Source organism: Bidens hawaiensis, unplaced genomic scaffold, assembly GCF_021521415.1.
Source record: "Bidens hawaiensis isolate Kalapana, Puna unplaced genomic scaffold, B.hawaiensis_p1.1 tig00020030_1, whole genome shotgun sequence".
Classification (NCBI taxonomy): Eukaryota; Viridiplantae; Streptophyta; class Magnoliopsida; order Asterales; family Asteraceae; genus Bidens; species Bidens hawaiensis.
In genome coordinates, this window is record NW_027493045.1 from 9,266 (window position 1) to 31,997 (window position 22,732).

The 22,732-nt window shown below is 34.0% G+C and overlaps 3 protein-coding genes across 3 annotated transcripts; all 3 read left to right on the plus strand.

Moving 5' to 3' along the window:
• Window positions 1-5,459: 5,459 nt before the first annotated feature.
• Window positions 5,460-13,339, plus strand: LOC143559746 (protein VAC14 homolog). Its single transcript, XM_077048226.1, has 20 exons — window positions 5,460-5,575; window positions 5,640-5,753; window positions 5,820-5,885; window positions 8,331-8,420; window positions 8,497-8,616; window positions 8,712-8,740; window positions 8,830-8,972; window positions 9,052-9,146; window positions 9,233-9,319; window positions 9,448-9,555; window positions 9,668-9,759; window positions 9,953-10,034; window positions 10,384-10,449; window positions 10,554-10,669; window positions 10,775-10,895; window positions 10,991-11,152; window positions 11,243-11,371; window positions 11,480-11,548; window positions 11,973-12,194; window positions 12,997-13,339. The coding sequence occupies exons 1-20, from the start codon at window positions 5,483-5,485 to the stop codon at window positions 13,099-13,101; spliced, it is 2,109 nt and encodes a 702-aa protein (XP_076904341.1). The 5' UTR covers window positions 5,460-5,482; the 3' UTR covers window positions 13,102-13,339.
• A 2,840-nt stretch (window positions 13,340-16,179) lies between these two features.
• Window positions 16,180-18,412, plus strand: LOC143559748 (ubiquitin-conjugating enzyme E2 variant 1A-like). Its single transcript, XM_077048228.1, has 5 exons — window positions 16,180-16,221; window positions 17,560-17,699; window positions 17,774-17,899; window positions 17,974-18,100; window positions 18,216-18,412. Exons 1-5 carry the CDS (start codon window positions 16,194-16,196, stop codon window positions 18,272-18,274), a joined length of 480 nt encoding a protein of 159 aa, XP_076904343.1. The 5' UTR covers window positions 16,180-16,193; the 3' UTR covers window positions 18,275-18,412.
• Window positions 18,413-18,558: 146 nt separating this feature from the next.
• LOC143559747 (plasmodesmata-located protein 6-like) lies at window positions 18,559-20,169 on the plus strand. The gene is made up of 3 exons (XM_077048227.1): window positions 18,559-19,464; window positions 19,761-19,868; window positions 20,010-20,169. The coding sequence occupies exons 1-3, from the start codon at window positions 18,747-18,749 to the stop codon at window positions 20,018-20,020; spliced, it is 837 nt and encodes a 278-aa protein (XP_076904342.1). The 5' UTR covers window positions 18,559-18,746; the 3' UTR covers window positions 20,021-20,169.
• The last annotated feature ends 2,563 nt before the right edge of the window (window positions 20,170-22,732 follow it).

Sequence of the window (22,732 nt, forward strand, 5' to 3'; positions counted from 1 at the left end):
AAGGGGCGGGAAGGAAAATATACTATTATTATTAAAAGTAAAGTATAAGTATAAATAAATATTAAATCATAAAAGAAAGAGATCGGATCGGAGAAACGGGTACCTGGGTCGGGTCGGATCGGGTCAGATGTCACATCTGGTTCCTGGTTATTGAACCCTGGTGGGGCAGTTACCAACTCAAAGGTTGAAGGTGGATTTATTTCTTTCAAAGCTGCCAAGTAAGACCCAAGTTTACTGTAGTGCTCCCTCATTGACCCATGAAGCATCTTAAATGCACATTTCCTGGCATTGTAAGCCAACCGTTTGCGTTTAAGCACCTCATGTTTCTCTTTAACTGCATCCTGGATATCTTTACCACTCTATCGAGGTTTAGCTTTGAATAATGGCAAGAAGTCTTTAGCTATAAACTTAGCAGTCAGTTGCCTATTCTTTGCCATGTTTCTCTGACAATTGTGCTTACTATTAACAGTCTTAACCATATAGCAACTCTTGCCCTTGTGAAATGAACAATACAGACTAAATGGACACCCTTTCACACATTTAACACCTACACGTCCTCCTCTACTCCTGTTGCTTGTAGCAATGTAAACATTTTTACCATTTGAGACAGCATACTTTCTAACTGCTTCTTGAAAGCATCCCTAGTGGCAAACTTTATCCCAACAACCCATTTAAATTTTGACCAGTCAGTTTCTTCACTTACAACTGGAACATCTTGTTTGTGTTTCTTACCTCTTATGTCATCATCTTCACTCTCTCCAGGTGTGTCAATATCAGCATCAGAATCTTCATAACTACTAGATGCTTCTTTAATTGCATCAGCAGATTGTTTTGGACAGTCTTCAAGTAACTTCTTTTGTGTTTCAACATCTTGCTCATTCATCTGTTGTAACTTAGCAACTGAACACCTCCACTCTTCATCATCTTTGTCAGATCCATCATCATCATCATCATCATCATCATCATCATCCAAATCACATATATAAGACTCATCATCAGAATCATCATCTTCTATCTGAATCTGACCCACCACTATCTATTTCATCTTTATTTGTGTTAATTGGTGGTGATTTAAGTGTTGTGTCTGTAACCTTAACTGGTGATCCAAGTGATAAACTAATAACCTTAGCTGGTGATTTAAGTGGTGTACATGTCTCCTTAGTTGGTGATATATTTATGTCAATTGGTGGAACTTGTTTTCTAGCTGTGAGCTTAGAGTACCTCCTAACTCTTGAACTAGGGCTCCTAACTCCTGAACTAGGGCTCAAGTAAGCTTCTGGTTGGCTACTTTGCTGGGCTACATGGATAATGGGCTGGGCTAGAGATATAATGGGCTGGGCTTCAGGGATAATAGGCTGGGCTGGAGAGATAATAGGCTGGGCTTGAGGGCTATTGGTATTGTTTGTGGGTTTCCTTAACTTATCAGTTTGAACGTATAAAACCATACGTTGTGCAGACCCGGAACTGGAACCAATCAAAGACAACACCTCAAAGACTTCTTTATCACTAACTAATAGTTTTAAACGACCATCATCTGGAATCTTGCAATACAACCAAAGACCAACTTTCGATTCGTATGAACCAAAATCCTTTGCATAATCCAGTAGCTCGAAGTATGAAAGCTTGTCAACATCTAACATGAATGAAGTTTTTTTTCCACCAACATACCTTAATATCGGTGGTGCAACGTCAAATGCCTCATTGGTGTGGAAGGAAATCCGTATTTGATTATCCATTGTTAAAGATTAGGGCTTGCTGCTTTGTTCGTTGTTAATCGATTGGAGTGGCATGTAATTAGGGTTCTGGACATTAATTGGGGATTTGATTTGGGGATTGTAATTGAGCCGTTGAAGAGTTAAGGATCTGGATATAAGAACGTTATAAGTTATAAGTATAAACCAATAAATCACGGTGGCTGCCACGTAAGATGTTTTTGACAACTTAGATTGACACGTAAGCAAAAACATAACGGAGCAACTGCTCCGTCAGTCGCGGACTGGTGGAAGAAACGAATGTTAAAGTTGGGACCGTTGCCAACCAAAATGAAAGTTGGAACCGACGCCGGCAAAAATGAAAAAGTTGGGACCAATAAAAACCAATTTTTCTATATAAAAAGACGCAAATGCAATACTAAAGAATTGAATTTCGTGCACCAAAGAAAGAAGGCAAAATAGGTTAATGTGACGGTCCATCATTACTGTAGCAGTCACCAAAGAATAACAATTAAAAAAAACTATGAAAATTACTAAAATGCTCTCGTTACTGTAGCATGCCATTCTCCTTTAATATATAGTATAATACTTTTAAGCTTTAGTATATCCTTTAATAACAAAACGATAGTATATGTTACTGATATACGATGATTGAATTAAGCAAATCAAACTTTAAGCATTTAAAATAAATTAAGAAAATAATATATTGAAAAAGTTCGGACTATTAGATTCGCGAAGGTTATCTAGAAGGCATTGGTACTAGAGAGAAACGATAACTCCAATAGTTTCTTTGTTCTCAACGCTTCTAAAATTCCAGAAATAAGTCAAATTACTACAATCCCTTTTTTAAAAAGGTGGCTTAACTAACGAAAGAAAAATGGAACCAGCACCATATTCTGACTTTTTTGGACAATATCCAACAAAAGGTTTAGAAGACCTCTGTCTTATCCATTAGACAAATTCCTTTTAGTTATCACCTTGTTCTAGCCGATCTCACTATTGGTGTTTTTTAATATAACATATTATATGAAATTTATATATATATAGAGCAATGTTCAATGTTGAATAAGTATCGAAAAAGCTTTACATGAGTTCAATTGCAACAACTCTAAAATTTTGTTATTGCAATCTAATTGAATTTTTGAAGTTAAGTTTATTTAAACATTCAATTGCCAAGTATATGCAGTGATACGTTGTTTATAATTTGGATAAACAATAGGTTACTAATGTAATTAACAGATAATGTAAATATTATGATTTTGTTATGGAAATCATCAAAATTTTAAATTTAAAAAACAATCCATAAAAAGATTTGGATATTCTTAAATAGCTTACAATACTAACAACAATAATCATACTCGGTGTAAAATTTTCTTTTAAGTTGTATGTTGTTTTGTTGTGACCTCTAGCGGCTTGTTAGTTTTGCCTTATAATGAAAGTTGTTAGAAAAAACTTTAAAATCTCACACATAACATCAGTTTCTTTATACATAACATCATCAGTTTCTTTATATTTGAAGTTCTTACATTCTAAAGTCATTATTCAAAACAAAAACACGTCTTTGCTATACTTTTTATCCGCATAATCTTATAATATTTTTAAAACTATGACAAGCGTTTCCTATAATAGAAATATAAATAAAATCTTGTCATAATTGCTAAATGAGTTATTATACCTTTTTTCAATTAAATCCTCATATATCATTTTTTGTACCACTGCATTCTCGGGTTTAAAATAAAAGGAAAAGAAATGATAAGATTGGATAGGGAAAGAAATGAAAAGAAATTATATATTTAAAAGACATTCTCGAGTTAAAATAAAAGATAAGAAAAGAAAGTGTTAATTACATTATTGAGTTGGATAGAAAGAAAAGATAGGAAAAAATTATAACTTTACAATAATGTCCTCATTATTGAGTTAGATAGGAAGGAAAAAATAGGGTAAATTAGTAAAATTGTCATGACTATAAACTTTCCTTCCGAATCCGGCCATATTTGGCTGGAAAGTTTTAGAGGAAAAAAACACTAACTTTTCTTTCAATTCTCTTTCTTTTCTTTTAAACCTTTAAATAAAAAACTCAAGAATACAATAATAATGTAATGGTCAACTTTTTTTTTAGAGATATGGCATTTAGTTGTACAAAAAACGTGACATTGTATCTTAATTTACTATGAGTTACCTATTAATATTGCCGCTGTTATTATTTTGATTTCAAATAAGAGAATGCCATCTATCATTATCAGCATCTCATCTAGTTGGCTAATCCCAAATTATGATGACCACAAACCCTTCATTCCTCATCACTGTCATCAATTACGGCCTAGGCTGAATTTTAAACGGACTTTGTGTGACACCTTAGGTAAATCCTATGTTTTTATACAACAAAAAATAATTTTAGGATTGAGATATTATGCCACAAGGGATATGTTATCTTTCGGCCTGTTTGGTTATAAAGGAGATGGCAACTCCATAATTAAACGCAGCATGAATGAGAAAAATTTCATGATACAGATAGTAATAGTAAATGGCAAACAAAGTTTTATAGATATTCTAGGATAAACTAAGTTTTGAGCTCTTGATAAAAAAAATGAATAATTTTTGTTTTAAGGTTGGTATCAACATCACTTCCCTTTGTTTGGGATGGTGATGCAAATCATCAAGGACATCTCGATCAAGTGGAGGATGACTACAACGTCTTAAGCAAATCTCAAATCATTCATATAGAAGAGAGATACATTGCATCGAACTTTGGATGAGAGAAGAACTTAACAATTTATATATTCAACATGTAAAATATTAAAATGGATAAGCTCCTACTTATTCCGTAAGCCATACACATAATAATTTCAATTCATTTCTATTAAACATTGGTCATATCAAAATTCCAAGGCACTAATCGGCATGCGCTATTCTCTATAATAGTAAAACTCGCATACGTCTAAATAAATTTGAACTGTTATTATTAAATAATTTTTTTTTTCCAAAAGTGTCTGATGTCAATTTTCTTATTATACACTTTGGGATGTAAACGAGCCGAGTTGCTCGCGAGCTAATTGAGATCGGTTTGTAAAAAAGCTCAATTAAACCGAGCCTAAACGAGCCCGATCCTAATAAATGAGTCTGAGCCCGAGTGGCTCACAAGTCTATATGTTCAACAATTATAAATTAATATAATATATAATGTTATGAAAAAATAACTGAATAATGCATAAACATATATTATGCTATGTATAAAATTATAATTGAAAAAAATATTAAAATAATTCTAAATATATAAAAATTATTTAATAAATAATAAACGAGTCACGCCTAAATAGCTTAAAAAACTACTCGAGCTTTATATATATAGTTTGAAACGAGAAGAGCTCAAACTCAAGATCAGTATAAGTTAAACAAGCTAAGCTCGATCTTTGCCGAGCTTGGGCTCGGCTAATAATAATAATAAAAATAAAATTATGAGGAATTTACATAAGTGGCCTTGGGTTGAAAGAAAGAAAGAAAGCAAGCTGGCAAAGGTCTGTGATCAACTCCCAAACTTATCACGCGTTACTCCTCTTTCTTATTCATTACAATTACAATTACAATTACAATTACAATTACAATTACAAACCCTTGCAGATCTCCGGCCACGGACTCTCTTCATTCAGATCCTCCAATTCCATGACGGAGATGTTCCGATTCCAGCAGGAGAAGATCAGAAAACGACTTTAATTATTATCATCCGCGACTACACAAACCATTTCATTTTATTTTTCCTATTATTATCTGATATGGCCGCCGATCCTTTAACAGCCATTCCGGCCGTCGTCTTACGAAACCTCTCCGATAAGCTATACGAGAAGCGGAAGAATGCAGCCTTAGAGGTTTATTTATTTTATTTTATCCAAGTGCCATTATTGTTTACATTTCTTAGGGTTTTGCGTTTAGGTTGAAGGAATTGTGAAGCAATTGACAGCTGCTGGTGATCATGATAAGATTACTGCTGTCATTAATTTGTTGACTCATGAGTATACTTACTCCCCTCAAGCCAATCACCGAAAGGTATAACCATACTGTCACTAGTTGTGATTAATTGCATTGTTTATGATTTGGTGGTGTTGTTTTTAGGGAGGCTTGATTGGCTTGGCTGCAGCTACCGTTGGTTTGAGTTCTGAAGCTGCACAACATCTAGAGGTTTTGATTCATTATTTCATTTCTTTCTTGCAATGCCTTTTCGTATGCTTTATTTACACAAGTATAGGGTTTGAACTTTAGTGATACACTAGTGACTAGTTAGATTTCTGCACTCGGTGTATCACTTATGCTAACTGCGTCATCACATCAATCGGATTGACGACCCAATGATATGCTGATGGTCTGGTGTTCGAGATGTTACTTGTCACTCTTGATTGATTTGTGTGAGCTATTTTCGTTATTAGATTGTATTCGGTTTCTAATTTCACCTGAACAGCCATGTGTATTTCTTTAGGCTGTGTATTTACTTTGTTAAGGTTCCTGAAGAATAACATACATACATATTGGCACATTATAGAGGTGACTTAGTTTTGGAATGCCCTTAAGCATTACCTAGAATCTAGGATCTCTTTGGCTTAGATCTTGAAATGAATCGCAACAGTGGACTTGTCAGATTATGAAATATGTTCTAAGAAAATGCACGTGAGCTAGTGAATAGTCTCTCCTAGTTATTCCTTCAAAGAACGAAGTTTGTAACTTGTATGGTACCTATGGTGGCTTTGTAAGTTGACTTATTGGTCTATAACTGGGTACAATTAATAACTTAGATGATCAGTCAACTTACTTTTTTCTTTTTTGTATATCTGTGTTTATTTGCTAATTCCTTGTTTTACTATTTATTACTAAAACAACAGTCTTTTATTTAGATTTAGTTGGGTAGGCTCAATTGAGACTATAGAGGTGAATCAGTAATGGTTCCAGGAAGTGTCTTAACATTAAGTGACTGTGCATGCCAAAGTCTACATTGTAGATAATTTGTATATGATTATAGCATACACAAGCTTTATTTAGATGTGATTAAAGTATTAAACTTATATACCAAATTCATAAGCAGAATTCTCCAAATTAATTGAAGGGCCATCTGGTTCAACTGTAGGTGTTTCATGTCCAGTTTACATATGATGGTCAGAAGTTGATTCATTCTTTGTTGTTGTTCTTGAAATGCCTATTGTCTCTTCACCAATGTAGACTTGCTTACTCTAATGAAAACTTTATCAATATGGAGGTTGGTCTACTTTGGATCTGGGGTTTGGTAATTGGTTCCTAAAACTTTCTTAATTTATACTCGAGCACATGCAAGAATTTTGTCTGAAACGTTCAGTTCATGATAAAACAGTGACGTTTACAAGTTTGGTTGATGGAAATCTACTTGAAAGTGTGTCGTTGAATTCTGAACTGTTTTGACATCTCTTTTACATGTGAATGTGCAAGATTATTCAGTCTTCTCAAATTCTTTTAGCCCCATCACATTTAGTTTTATAGTGTCCAATATTGATATATGCTTTTAGGGTACGATTTGTTAATTTCTTTGCCATTTTCGTGCATGATAACAAGGTGAGACACAAAGGTCGGTCAATATTTTGAAGAAATCATAATATAATGGTGTTATACTTGTACTAGACATTAAGTTCTCTATGTATGTTCTCCAGTTCTTCTTACTAATTCATTAATTTGTGTGAGGCATTAGAGGCTATGGCTGTTATATTGTAGTTATATGTCTTTGATAAAATGTTTATGTACTAATTACCTTACTATTTTTGTAAGCTAAAATTTTATAGGTTTTCTTTATTATAAGGGATCATTGCTATTTCAGATCATTATTTCCTAGAAAAAGGACCAATAGGTTTGGGAATTTTGTTTTCACATGATTGACTGAACCATATAGAAGTTGCTTCAGCAAGCCATATATTAACTACCAAAATAAGAAGTCTGTTTAATTATATCTTTATAGACAAATTAATATTTCAGCGTCTGAACCATCCGTCCACCATCTTTTATTAATGTGCTTAGTAATGTTGTAACCAGCCTGCCACTTGTTCAAGCTGTGTGAAGAGCATGCAAATGAAGTCATTTTTGGTAGCTATAGCATGTATTTCTCATGGCGATTATAACAAGGCACTTCATAAATTTAGAGGTGACCCTGTGCTTAGGCCTTTTAGATATCTAAAGTTCAAAACTCAGGTCATCTATATTTTTGTAACACAAATATTGATATGAGGTGGATTAACAGTATATGACCAAGCTCCATAAATGTCACTTAAATAAGTAAATATATGCTTTGGTTTAACCTCTATGCTGCTGCTGCTAAGAATAATTCTGCCTATGGTTTCCCTTATGGCCTTATTTCTCTTTAATCCATTTGAAGGATTAGAAAATTGCAATTTGGATCTGTTTTTATAATATCAATATAATTCATTTTTTCTCCAAAAGACACTGTCATCATAAGCATATTTCACATGACTTGATGATAGAATTCGTTCTTTATTTTATATATATTTGCTTACTTAATAGTAACTAGTTAATGCGAACTTTGCATAATATTACCGACTAATTTGATAATGTCTATTCTTCTGTTCTCTGTTACTTTTCAAAAAAACCTGCCAGCAAATTCTACCACCAGTGATAAACTCTTTTTCTGATCAAGATAGCAGAGTTCGTTACTATGCTTGTGAAGCTTTATACAACATCGCAAAGGTGAGAATGGATTCAAATTTCATCAATCAAGCTTTCTTGATATGAGACATTTCAGCTAATCTCATGCCTTTTGCAGGTTGTTAGAGGAGAGTTCATTTTTCACTTTAACAAGATATTTGATGCATTGTGTAAGCTTTCAGCTGACTCAGATCCTAATGTACAAAGTGCTGCCCATCTGTTAGATAGACTTGTGAAGGCAAGTATTGTCATCATACGTTATAAGTACTGACTGTTGACCATGTCTTATGAGGCTCTAACTACTTATTTTCTGTTTTACTTGTTGGGATACAGGACATTGTTACAGAGAGCGACCAGTTCAGGTGACTATTTTTGGTTTTATGTTCGCCTGTTTGGTTCTATTTTAAATTTGTTTGGAAATTTTGATTTAAGTTTTGTTTCTTTTTATCAGCATTGAGGAATTTATACCGTTGTTAAGAGAGCGGATGAATGTGTTGAATCCTTACGTCCGCCAGTTTTTGGTGGGATGGATTACGGTATTGGACAGTGTTCCAGACATAGATATGCTGGGCTTTCTTCCTGATTTTCTTGATGGTAAAGGGATTTCAGTTTAAAGTTAATAGGATGCTATTTGTCACTTCACTTGTCCTTGACTAACATGATGTTTTTCCAGGTTTGTTTAATATGTTAAGTGATTCCAGCCTTGAAATCAGACAGCAAGCTGATTCAGCACTTTCAGAATTCCTTCAAGAGATAAAGAACTCTCCAGTTAGACTACTTTCTGTTTTTTATTTCAAATTTTGTGATATGATAAACCGTATCAATGTTAATCTCACATATATTTACACTTGAAGTCTGTAGACTACGGTCGCATGGCTGAAATACTTGTACAGAGAGCAGCTGCTCCTGATGAATTTACTCGTTGGACAGCAATAACATGGGTAAGGATGAAAGATATTATGACGATTTATATTCATAGTTTACCTTATAGTTGAACTTGTATATGGGGATTATAGGAGTTACTTGTTCGTATGTTTGTTGAGGGTTGATTAGAAAGCTACTTGTGCAGATAAATGAGTTTGTAAAACTTGGTGGAGACCAGCTTGTGCCTTATTATGCTGATATATTGGGAGCTATCTTACCTTGCATAGCTGACAAAGAAGAGAAAATACGAGTTGTAAGTTTTCAGCCTTGAAAGTTTTTGCGTTGAATTAAATATTTGACTGATTTCCATATATATGGTATGATATTCTGTATATTTGTTTAATATACTGAGTTATGACTATCAGGTAGCCCGTGAAACAAATGAAGAGCTTCGTGCAATCCAGGCAGATCCTGCTGAAGGATTTGACGTTGGAGCAATTCTCTCCATTGCGAGGAGGTTGGCTTTAGCACTAAAGTTACAATGATTTGTTATTGAGAATATATTAACATAAAAACAAATACCATAGTAAAATTATAGTGATGTGGTTATCTTGCAGTATGGTGATGAATATGTATGCATTTAGAACATACTAGAGTGTTTGTGTTGGATATATTATCTTGATTTTTGTTTTATTATATCAATCTATCAGGCAGTTATCTAATGAGCACGAGGCTACTCGAATTGAATCATTGCACTGGATTTCGACCCTTTTAAACAGACATCGCTCAGAGGTAACACTTAATTATCATTATATGGACCTATGTTACCATGTTGGTTTAGATCTTTTAATTTTATACTCTTTAGTTTGTCCTTTCTTAAGAGTTAATAATCAGTTTATTTTTGCTGTACTTTTAGAAGTGTACACTAGCTGACAAGTTTTATGCGTATGTGTGTGTATTGTATTGTATTATACTATTCACTTTTTAGCATTGCCGGTTCCTTGACTATAAGTGAGTTTAAATTATATTTGAATGGGTCATTTTACATCAGGTTAATTAGTGCTCTTTCGCTTTTACACTTGTCAACTTTAGGGATTTTATTAAGGAAGTAAGTTCATATGTGATCTCATGTGTTTAACAGGTTCTCACTTTTCTGAATGATATCTTTGACACACTTCTGAAGTCACTATCAGATCCCTCTGATCAGGTAATCTTGCTTTTCTTTTTTGTCTGGCTTCTTTATCTGTTTATTATTACATATGCATCACAATCTAAATATGTTTTTTTTACTGTTATATTGTACTTCTGCAGGTGGTCCTCCTGGTGCTTGAGGTGCATGCAGCCATAGCAAAAGACCAATATAACTTTGCGCAGCTTCTTGTTTTCTTAGTTCATAAGTTCCGGACGGATCACACTCTCCTAGAGAGGTGATCTATGCTTATTAATATATATATATATATATATTTCTTATGTTTTTACTTTTCATTTTGTGATGGATTTCTTTGCTGACCTATTATGTTTTGCTCTTTCAGGCGAGGTGCTTTAATTATTCGCCGACTTTGTGTGCTTTTAAATTCTGAAAGAGTTTACCGAGAGCTCTCTAAGATTCTTGAGAAGGAAGCGGACCTGGATTTTGCATCCACTATGGTTCAGGTTCTTGTTAGCTTTTATATTCTTATAGAATGTTAACGTGACCAAGAACTTAAAATTATTTTTAACATATCCGGGTTTTGTTTTACGTATTGCAGGCATTGAATTTGATTCTGCTTACGTCTTCTGAGTTATCTGACCTACGAGATCTTCTAAAACTATCACTAGTTAATGCTGCTGGAAAAGACTTCTTTCTTTCACTATATTCCTCATGGTGCCATTCATCAATGGCCATAATAAGCCTCTGCTTATTAGCACAGGCAAGCCCCAGAACTTTTGTTGTAATAACATAACCTGATAGCCTACTAGAATATTGTTCATGCTAAATAAAATCTTTTGGTTTTTGACAGGCTTACCAACATGCAAGTGCAGTTATCCAATCTCTAACCGAGGAAGATATTAATGTTAGATTTTTAGTCCAGCTGGACAAACTGATTCACCTCTTGGAGACTCCCACTTTTGCTTATCTTAGGCTACAGGTGCTTTTTCTGCTGTTTATACATCTTAGAATTTTTTTTTACAGTTGGTTCATTAACTCTCCTTTTCGTCTTTTCTAGAGTAATTCAGTTTTTCTATCTTACATGCAGCTTCTTGAACCTGGAAGATATATACTGCTGTTAAAAGCTCTATATGGTCTTCTCATGTTACTTCCTCAGGTTGGTTTAACTATTTAGAGCATTCACATTGGAATCCTTATATTTATCCATATAGTTTAACTTATATTTCCATAAAGTTTGTTTATCTTTAAAAAACCCCCTACATCCGATTCCTCATATTTATACATATTCAGTTAAATAATGCTTATTTATCCTTTATTATATTTTATCTTTCTTACACTTACAACAAATATATCGAATGAATGTATGGAGTCTGGAATCACTATTCAGTCAATATATTTTTATCATACTTTCGGGAATCGGATGTAGCGCAAAATATGATAAAATCCTTTTTTCTTAAATTATATGTTTGGGATGATATACGCTTTCCAATGTGAATGCTCTTAATCATTAAATCCAATACAAAACCAGATCTGTAAATCCACAGTATCTGATCTTTACTCTTGGTGCTACTGGTGTTTAGCAAAGTGCTGCATTCAAGATTTTAAGGACTCGTTTAAAGACAGTACCTTCATATTCCTTCAACAAGGAGCAACCGAATCATTTCTCAGAAGATGGTAGCATGAATGCAGAGAATGGCATAAACTTTGAATCTTGGCTGCAACGATTTCAACAGACACAACAGCAGCATCACCTGCATTCAAAATCACAAGCACTGTCCCGCAACATTTCCATTTCTGCAAAGGTTTCTTTCTTCTCCATTTATCTTAAAAACTTGCTACAAAACCTGCATATATGCCCAATATTGAGCTCGGCTCGTTCATTGTTTTCTTGTTATTTAGTTATACACACACATATATGGTATTAGGAGAACGTTTATTTTAAAACCAATTGTATGTTAAGAACTGCGATAGCCACATCAACTCTTGTACAATTTATTATGTAAATTGACTAAAATGTATGTAGATTTCAATATTTTAAGATCTCGTTTTAAAAAATATAAAATTGATAGTATTTCATCTAAACGCATATATGCACATCTATATGCATATGCACACATTTTTATTTAATATATAAAAATTCAGATAAATCAAAGAAAGAATGAGAGATAAATAAACATCTATATTTCAGTAATTAAATCTTTCAATGAAGCAAAATATGCAGATCTTAAAAATCAAAGGATGGCTGCACTTGCGTTTCTTGTGGTTCTCAACATACTATTGGTGTTTAAATGAGCGTGCCCTAACGTATTGTAGTTTTTATATATAACATAATGATATTGGTTATTTATTTTTATCGTAATGTTATATATAATAATAATTATTATGTAAATATATATTTAATACGAAACATAAAAGTTATATATATATATATAATAGGCTTGTTTAGGCACGTGAGCCTAGTAACGCTTGATATGTGTAGCTCTTTCTTGAGTTCATTTATTAACTGAACTCCATTCGGCTTGGTGCGAGCTTCTAACGAGTCGATCTCGAGTAGCTACTGAGTGACTCGGTTCGTTTATACCAGACTTATGTGATTCTCTGTAGGAGGTACAAAAACCGGAAGAAGTGAGGGGACCCGCACCTGGGGCAGAGATTAGCAGGCCTCCTTCAAGATCATCTCGTAAAGGTCCAGGACAACTACATCTATGAAGGGTTCAGCATGCAATGGGTATTTGTTTGGGGGGGGGGGGGGGTATAAAAGTGTAAATTGTATATCGTAGCAGTTACTCTTTATGTTCAACTTCATGAATGGGCGGTGGTTGTTTTTTGCTTTATCTTTCCCCATTTCCAGAACGATAATGCTGGGACGTTGGAGCTATTTGTTTCTCCAGATGTTTGGCCTTTGTGGTTGTGTTATTTTTATTGAAAACCACAGGGCTTAAAGGCATTGCAATGTGTTACTGTTCTTGTATTAAATAATCTAGTCATCTTATGTTTCCAATGGTTTTTGCAAGGTGGCGTTTGGTTTGTATTTAAGACTTTACCATGGGTATGGATTTGATGATATGGCGGAATGAGAATGGGTATGGTTCGTATGGAAATGTATCTGAACAGACCTTTTAGGTGCGTATGTAGGATACCCACTTGTATGTGTATCAACTCCGTTTTGTCAAGCCTGACCTTTAATGGAGCATTTCATCGATCGATTCTACCAGTTGTTTCGGTCAGCTTTTGATCTACCTGAATCCAAATCAGATGGAAATTTAAGTTCATGGGCTTGAAAGGTTTGTTTCACTGTATGAGGCTATGAGCTCCTACATCTGTGGGAAAATCTGTTTGATATCATAAAAACGAGTTGATCTAGGCTGTAGAGTTGCATAATGTTTTAGGCGGTTCAAGGAGACTGCACGATTGCAGAGTGACCAAAGCTAACCAACCATGTATCGGTTAGGTCTTCAGTTTTGAATTTTAGGAAATTTTAGGTTTGGGCTATGTTCGATCTGGTTTTGACCCGGCAAACACTCTACATGTGGAGGTTAAGTACTTAGCCTCCTTTGATTATGAATCTTCTTTTGTTCTTTTCTGAATTTACTCACCACAATCGCTGCATAGTACTTTACCTAATTTGAGAGTTGTACATGAGTCAATTAAATTACTCAGCCCACAATTAGAAAGCATATGAAAACCTACAAATTTCTAAAATAACTTTCGGAATTTTCGTTTTCAATGCGCATTTCTTGTTGAATATTCATGTGATGATCACATGACTTATTTTAACTATTAATGATTTGGTTTCTCTTTTTTTTAAATATTTATTAAGTGTTCATTAGCAAACTACATCTAATTACTTGCAATTCCAACAACTGTGGAGTTTTTATTTTACATGACTAAAATAATTAAGTATGCTAACAGTGGTTTTATAATAATATTCCATTATAAAAGGAATATTGGTTTTAAATAATCCCAACTATGGTCTATTGGTAAATATCAGTCCCAACTTTATACTTGCCTGCTGACAGTCCAAACTATTGATGCATTTGTTTTTAACAGGCCGTGACTAACGGATGACTAACTCCGTTAGTCTAATGCTTATGTGGCACGCCTGGTTGTCAAAAAAATCTACGTGGCAACATTGCATGGCATATGGTGCTGAGTAGGTTGCCTTGTTGGACTTATCACTAAACATGAACTTCTCATCTTCATAGATCGTTATCAACCCACAACAATCATCAAATCAACCCCCAAATCATACATCTCCACACTAATTTAGGGTCTAGATCGTGCCTCCTTCAAGATCGACATTCATTTCCCCTTTTTTAACCCTAATTCGGAACAGGTTTTTGTCAAACTAATTTTTGATCTAATTGTCGCTTTCTTTATGATCTTCGGCGACGATTTTAGTTTAATTCCGGAGATTCAGTTGAATGGGTAGGAGAGGGTGGTGTTTCCGGTGATGGTTGCAGACGAGGCGGTGGCGGCGGTGACACAGAAATCGAGCGGGTGTTGCAGGTACAAAAGCCGAGCAAAAGTTGCAGGTGATGGCCGGAGAACATGGTGGTCTCCGACAATTTCTGTTCGAATCTCCACCGCTGGTGGCCAACGAATAAGATAATGGTGGGGGTTGTGGGTTCCGGTGGTGGTTGTAGGGAATGGACATGGTGGTGGTCTTGTGTTCCGGCAATGGTTGCAGGGGTGGTGGGTTAAGAGTGGATCTAATGAAGATAATAAGTTTGTGTTTATTGATTGTCCAACAAGGCTGCCTACTCAGCATCAAATGCCACGTAATATTGCCACGTAGATTTTTTTTGACAACTAAGTGTACCACGTAAGCATTAGACTAACGGAGTTACTCATCCGTTAGTCGCGGCCTGTTAAAAACAAAAACACCAATAGTTGGGACTGTCAGCAGGCAAGTGTAAAATTAGGACTGATATTTACCAATAGGACATAGTTGGAATTATTTAAAACCAATATTCCTGAAAGATGCTTTGTAGTACACAGGGTAAACCAAACCAAGCCAAACCACATGGCTCTATGATAATTTACTTAATACGTCCATAAGTTACTAAACTAATATTGAAAGAAATACTAGTTTAACCCTTGGTCTAATTACTTAGTCCTTAGGTTAAGGTTAGTCTTTCCCACGAGAGTTAGAGTATAATTCGGCTGATGAGAGTGAAATCACCTACAAAACAAAACACCGAGAGCTCGTTACGAGAAGGAAACGTGGGTCTTCTCGTAACCGCCCTTCGGCGTGAGAATCAATATTAGGGACTGAATCGCGGAGTGTGAAGAGTATTCTCGCGCCAGAATCTAGATGGATTTACCGTTGGAGGTGGAGAGTTATTTATAGCCGGATAGGAGGAGAGAATGTATGTGTCACCTGTCATGTAGCTGAGTGATTGTGACGTTTGTACTATATAGTACTATTGACAACGCGATGACTGTCATGCTATTGTCTGGAAGTTGTTTTATCCAAGATACTTCCTTTTGCCCCAACCTAGAAAGATCTTTAGAGTCAACTTTCCAAAGATGTGAGGAAATGTTTGACGCTAAGTTAGACTCCCAATTCATTCAGTCGTATTGAAAACAATAACATTCTTCATGAAGGACCAAAAGTGTCAAATCTCTTGAGATCAAATTGTACAACATCCCAAACTCCAGGGAGTGAGTATTACCAAACCACATACGCTTGACAGATGGTACAAGACGCATAACAACACGTACCCTATACAATCAATGAAAACCCAAAGGAAAGGAGGAGTGAAAGCTGTTGCCTGCCAGAAACCCTAGGCGCAGAAATGGGATCGGAGGGATCAACGGTTATCGGTAACCTTCTTCTAATTGCTGCTAAACCTAAACCTCCTTTATTATTATTATTATTATTATTATTATTATTATTATTATTATTATTATGCGATTTGATAATTTGTTGCTCATCGATTTGACTTGTTTTCATATCACTCCGTTGTTTAGGTTATGGAATTTGTTTTTTAGATGTGTTAGATTAGCAAGTTATATGGTTATTAGATGTGTTAGAATGAAGTGTTTCAAATAATAATTACTCTAGGTAACCTACAAATAACTAGACTTTACTAGTTTACTTTACATTACAAAAAATGAATAATTACTCTAGTTCCAAAATAATAAATACTCTAGTTCGAAATCTGTAGAATAATAATAATAATAATAATAATTACTCTAGTTAAACTACTAATAACCAGTAGTTATTATTACACTACATATTTGAACCAGAGTATAATTGCATTGAAGCAGTGCAATAATAACTAGTTCAATAGTTACTCTAGTTATTTGTAGGCTTCTCACGTTAGGAGTTGTTTGTGTTTGATCCTAACACTACTTCAGGCTTATTAGACTCACTAAGATTTTCTATTTCCTATAACTATCTTGACCGACTATTTTTATTCTATTGTTGCTACTTGTTAGATTATAGTTCCTCTCCTCCACTTCAGAATTTCCTTTATGAAATGATTGATTGGAGTTTAAGACTATAGTTGTTGCAAATTGGGCATGGTTGTTGTGAAAAGGTAAATGCACAAAAGCCATAGTAGGTCAGGTTTTGTTAAAACCACAATTCTTCAAAGAGTATTATGACTCGCTTCTAATGGAAAGCCAAGTACCATATTTGGAAAACTCAACTGCTCATAAAGTTTTTCACGAGTGGCATGCTAGATGATGTCTGCTCATTCTAAGCAAGATGTGACTTTTTTCAAGCAAGTTTTCTTCTATTTGTAGAATGTATGCTAGTTACTAGTTTTGATATGGAAACATATACAAGTTTTTGAGTGTGTGTATACATTTTAACAATTTAACTAGTGGATGGTAAGGCCTTGATTCCAGGCAGAGAGTTACTGTTTAATTGTTGATAATAAATGTTTACCACTAGCATGGATTTATAACGGTTAAAGTGGTTGCCATTTTTACCATCAGATCTGTTAGATTGAACCTCTGTTTTAAACCTTAAAAGCAGGCTATTTGGTCTCGAAAGTCAGGATTTAGCATGATTCTGCAGATTAGAATATTGATAGTATCTGCATAATTTAATTAGAAAATATACAAATTCTGTTATTATTTTTTTTTTGTCAGCTGTTATTATTTGTTACTTCTGCTGGCCATGATGTTTAACATATATTCTATTCAATCTAGTTCCAAGAAGCTTTAGATTACTAGAAGAACTCGAACGAGGAGAAAAAGGAATCGGTGATGGAACTGTGAGCTATGGGATGGATGATGCTGATGATGTATACATGCAATCATGGACAGGAACAATCATCGGTCCTCCTAATGTTAGTTTTCTTAAAATGTCTTTCTACCATCAAACATATTTATTTTAATTAATTTCATTGATGTTACATGCCAGACCGTTCATGAAGGACGCATCTATCAGCTGAAACTATTTTGCAGCCATGAGTATCCAGAAAAACCACCAAGTGTGAAATTTCAGTCGCGTATAAACATGACCTGTGTGAACCAGGAGACGGGTGTGGTGTGTAATATTTTCCTTAATAATATTTAGGATATTTAGACAAGAATAATTTCATGGTGGCGTATATTTGACAGGTGGAGCCGTCTCTTTTCCTGATGCTTGCTGATTGGCAACGAGAGTACACGATGGAAAACATATTGACTCAACTCAAAAAAGACATGAGCTCCCCACAAAACAGAAGGCTCACTCAACCTCCCGAAGGTGCCTTTATTATTATTGTTATTGTTACTGCTATGCTACGCTACTTGCGAAACCTTAAAATGCATGGTGATAGATTATTTAATTTTTCTCGGTTTTCTGTTTGGTATTGTTGCAGGAAATGATGAGGGGAGGGTGGACCCGAAGGGACTAGTGTTGAGGTGTTGTATTATGTAAGTAAAGCATCTTAGATGCAGTGATTATTACTACGTATATATTTTACCTAAATTAACCGAACCCTGGCTGTTAAAACAGACTGGGACGTTGGTTAAATGTAATCTTGAACATGATCAATGTCAGAAGAATGCATTGGCTACTAATTAATATGTATTTGATCATCTGTGATTCGTTGTGTTGCCTCATTTGACTAATATAATTATTGCATCCGGAAAGTAGGTGTAACACATATCTATAGGTTCCTATGAATCAATTATACAAGTTTAAATATAAAATTACTTAAATAACCGTATGTATTTATTTGTGGATATATAATAGGAAGTCAATCATAAGTCTTTAAATTTTAAAAAGCAAACATTAAACTTTATGACAAATTCAATCAAAGTCACTCAATTATTGCCCATCACCTACAAACTTCCACAACAAAAACATACACTTGTATTCTCTATCCCACAAACAAAACTTACTAAAAATGCATCAGCCAACTCTCTGCCTAATTTCATCCATGATCATCTTCCCTCTCATCATCCACATATCATCATCTGCCACTGACACATTCATCTACGGTGGATGCTCACAAACGCGGTTCACACCCGGTTCACCCTACGAGTCCAACGTCAACTCAATACTCACTTCCTTAGTCAACTCAGCTGCTTTCTCCTCCTTTAACAACTTCAAGATCTCGGTCCCAGGGTCCACCCAGTCTGACATTGTCTACGGCCTGTTCCAGTGCCGTGGTGACCTCACGACATCTGGCTGCCGAGACTGCGTGGCCCATGCTGTTAGTCGACTAGGGGTCATATGCCCTGAGTCGACTGGTGGGGCCATGCAGCTAGACGGGTGTTTTGTGAAATTTGATAGTTCATCTTTTTTAGGAGTTGAGGACAAAACCGAGGTGTTTAAGAAGTGTGGGCCGTCAGTTGGTTATAACTTGGATATTATTAGTCGTCGAGATGGGGTGTTGGCGTATATGGCGGCTGGAAACGGGCAGTATTTTCAAGTGGGCGGGTCTGGCAGTGTGCAGGGCGTGGCGCAGTGCATGCAAGATTTGAGTTTGAGTGAGTGTCAAGATTGTCTTTCAGAGGCGGGTGGACAGTTGAAATCAGACTGTGGGGCGGCCGCTTGGGGCGACATGTACCTGGGGAAGTGTTATGTAAGATACTCTGAACGCGGGTTTCACTCGAGAAGCGGTAAGCGGTTGCGACATCACTTCCACCACCATAGCGGGTGGTTTGTGGTGGTTGTATTTTCTTTATTTGTATGAGCATAATAAATAAAACGTATCAAGTAATATCTCACTCATAGAATAAGGTCTGTCTGTCTAAATACTGATGCAATTAATGATATCTACTAATTTAATTACATGTTGATCATCTATAGATTATCATGTTTACATATATATGTAAGATTTAACAAAGATTCAAGGTCTGGATTAACTTTATATAATATATTGATCCAAAGTGAAAGTATAAATATATATATGCAGATGATGGGGATGTGGACAAAACATTAGCAATAATAATTGGAATTATTGCTGGAGTTGCAGTGATCATTGTGTTTCTATCTTTCTTAACCAGACTTTGTGACCGAAAAGGTACTCGACAACTTCGAATAATTATTAACATATTATACACATATGTTTAAAGCATGCAAACTCATGTTATACATGTGGATGGATCAAAAAGTGTAAGCTAAGCTTGGTTTGTTTTTGATACCTTGTTTTCTTTGTATACAGATGGCAAGTGAATTAAAGGGTGCATCCATTACTGAAGATACACAAGATCAAGTTACTTTGCCTTTTTCATCTTTATTTTATTTTAAGTGGTTCTTTCATGGTGATAAAAAGATACACATTGAAGCAAGTGAAAGGAGAGTTGAGATAAGAACAAAATGTACAAACTATCGTAACATGATAGAGAGGATTTAGGGTTATAATCTTGTACTTATTTATCAACTCATGTACTTATTCACATGATAGAGAGGATTTAGGTTTATAATCTTGAATTTGTCATGGACACCACAAGAAAACAACAAGATGCAGAAAGAGTTGAATGTGTTCACCGTTCACTACATCTATCGTAACATGATCGCCATGGTAGTATTGCTGCAACTATATCATTTTTTTATGTTGCCAAGTATTTGCCTAAATCGCTATATATTTGACAAAGCACGCATGTGACCGTTTGGATTAACATATGTATATACCAAGGCTAGCTCCAACCAAAGAGATGTTAGGTCATAAAGAATGACTGACTTAAATATCATCAACACGTTTTGAATGTAAATATAATAAATGACAGAAACTTTTAGAGTTAAATCATATTCTTGGTGATGAGAACAAATAAATCCATCTAAAAGGGGTCTTCTTTAACAATAAAAAAAATTGTGGTTAGGTTACTCATTTTCGTAATATACTTGTTACCTTGAAGATAAGGTTGTTTCCTTCCCTTTATTTCATTTCTTTCAAACCTAACTATAGTCTTGGAGTCTTGGGTTTTTATTTCTATAGATTATTCAAATGTCATTGTAATACTTAAAAAAACGAATAATATGCATATGATGGTGCTATGAATTATTTGGTTTTCAAGTTTGAGTTAAAGTTTTATTAGGTTACTTTAAAAAAGATGTTTTTGCTTTTTGTTTAGTATTCCAAATGAATCTTTTTAGGTCCATTCTCTTTTTATCCTCTTTTAATTCTCTCTCAATTTTATATACACTTTTCAACGTATTAAACAAACTTAATCGATCTTAACTTCGTATTATAAATGCAAATTCGATTACTTTTGAAGATCCAAAAGTTTTCTTATTATATTTTGGTCTTGGTTATACCAAGCCGGTTCTAGTCACCAAAATTAATCAAAATCAAATAAAATTGTACATGAGATGCTTAAAATTGTAACTACATATACAATACGCCGACATAGCTAACGCTTAAAAAGTATAAAACGAATTCAAAATCAGCTTCTTTATCATTTGACTTACTGTGTTATCATTCAAAAATATACAATGTCATTCAACTGTCAAACACACTAGAACGTTTTTTACCGGTGTTACGTACTAATTACCATATCCGCTTGCTGAGTACTTTGATGTTCTCTTTTACCAGACGTCGTGGGATTAGTAACTAGTGAACATGAATATATATATATGAAATAAAACTACAATAGTATTTATTTTTATTTTTTTTATTGTTTTTTGTTTGACATAATTTTAACGTACACTCGTGTTTGTTTCAAGAAAAAAAAGATTCATAATTGTGTTGTACTCATTTCTAGAATTAATTATAAAAGTAAGAAGATTATGATGTTAATATTAAACCATTAGTTTATATAGGATTAATTAGAGACAATACATGTTAGTGTTATGTATAAATACTATGATGCAACCTTATTTGTACTACTAGTTTGAACTCCGTACACCATACAAATAATTCATGAAAATACAATATCTAATAACTAACTGATATACAATTAACAATAAACCTATCAAACACAATTAATACACTATCATTGTGCTATAGCTTTTCAAACACTATTAATACACCATTATTGTACTATAGATTTTACAACAATTTTAGAATTAACAATACACCAGTAGACTTGTTTGTCATTATCGATGTACAATAAACAAAAAACCTATCAAACACTACTAATACATCGTCGTTGTACCATAGCTTTTTTCAACAATTTTAAAATAAGCAATGCACTATTAGACTTGTTTGTCATTAATTTAAATAGACTTTCAAAAAATTGATCGTACAGAATGCTAACAATGAAGGTTAAAGAATATATATATGACACCCGATATACATATTTATTGTTTACAGAGTAAAGATCTATTCAAGAATTATTCATCTGTAATAATCGATGTAAGAGATAGGAAATAATATTATCTTTGTTTTTACATGTAGCATATGTTTAATATTTAATTTTTATAAATATTGTATTTATGTATTTTGTCTAAATACATATTTGTCACATACATGATATGTGCATGTACTTGCATATATGCATTTTATATTTTGTAAGAAAACTTAAACAAGAAGAAATACAAATTATAAAATAAAAGGTAATGGTAAATAAGTAAATCATGGTCTTATACAATTTTATATTATTCCGATGCATTGAAGTGACAATATTAAGTAGTGGTCTTCTCAATATTATATTATTGATTCTAAAAGTAATGTTGCCTTATTAATAAACGTTTAATTAGATCGACAAATAATAATAATAGATAATTATAGTTAATTATTAAAATTGTAAATGTACGTTATTAATAGTAAGGAATTAAAAATATACAATATTTAAACTTTAAAGATTGACAAATAAATAGTATTAATCAATACGTACTACAAAAACGTCCATTAACATCGGTCTAAAAAGTGATTTATAACGGTGTGAGATCCAACCGTTAAATATAATGCAGAGCACCGTTTTATTTTGAACAATTAACCCAACC

Excerpts from the sequence above, each read along its gene's own strand:
- LOC143559747 (XM_077048227.1), top strand. The coding sequence starts at position 18,747 with ATGCATCAGCCAACTCTCTGCCTAATTTCATCCATGATCATCTTCCCT. Across the intron at positions 19,465-19,760 it reads CGGGTTTCACTCGAGAAGCG|ATGATGGGGATGTGGACAAA; the intron begins GTAAGCGGTTGC and ends ATATATATGCAG.
- LOC143559748 (XM_077048228.1), top strand. The coding sequence starts at position 16,194 with ATGGGATCGGAGGGATCAACGGTTATCG. Across the intron at positions 16,222-17,559 it reads GGAGGGATCAACGGTTATCG|TTCCAAGAAGCTTTAGATTA; the intron begins GTAACCTTCTTC and ends TATTCAATCTAG. Across the intron at positions 17,900-17,973 it reads TGAACCAGGAGACGGGTGTG|GTGGAGCCGTCTCTTTTCCT; the intron begins GTGTGTAATATT and ends TATATTTGACAG.
- LOC143559746 (XM_077048226.1), top strand. The coding sequence starts at position 5,483 with ATGGCCGCCGATCCTTTAACAGCCATTCCGGCCGTCGTCTTACGAAAC. Across the intron at positions 8,741-8,829 it reads ACAGAGAGCGACCAGTTCAG|CATTGAGGAATTTATACCGT; the intron begins GTGACTATTTTT and ends TCTTTTTATCAG. Across the intron at positions 9,147-9,232 it reads AAGAGATAAAGAACTCTCCA|TCTGTAGACTACGGTCGCAT; the intron begins GTTAGACTACTT and ends TTACACTTGAAG.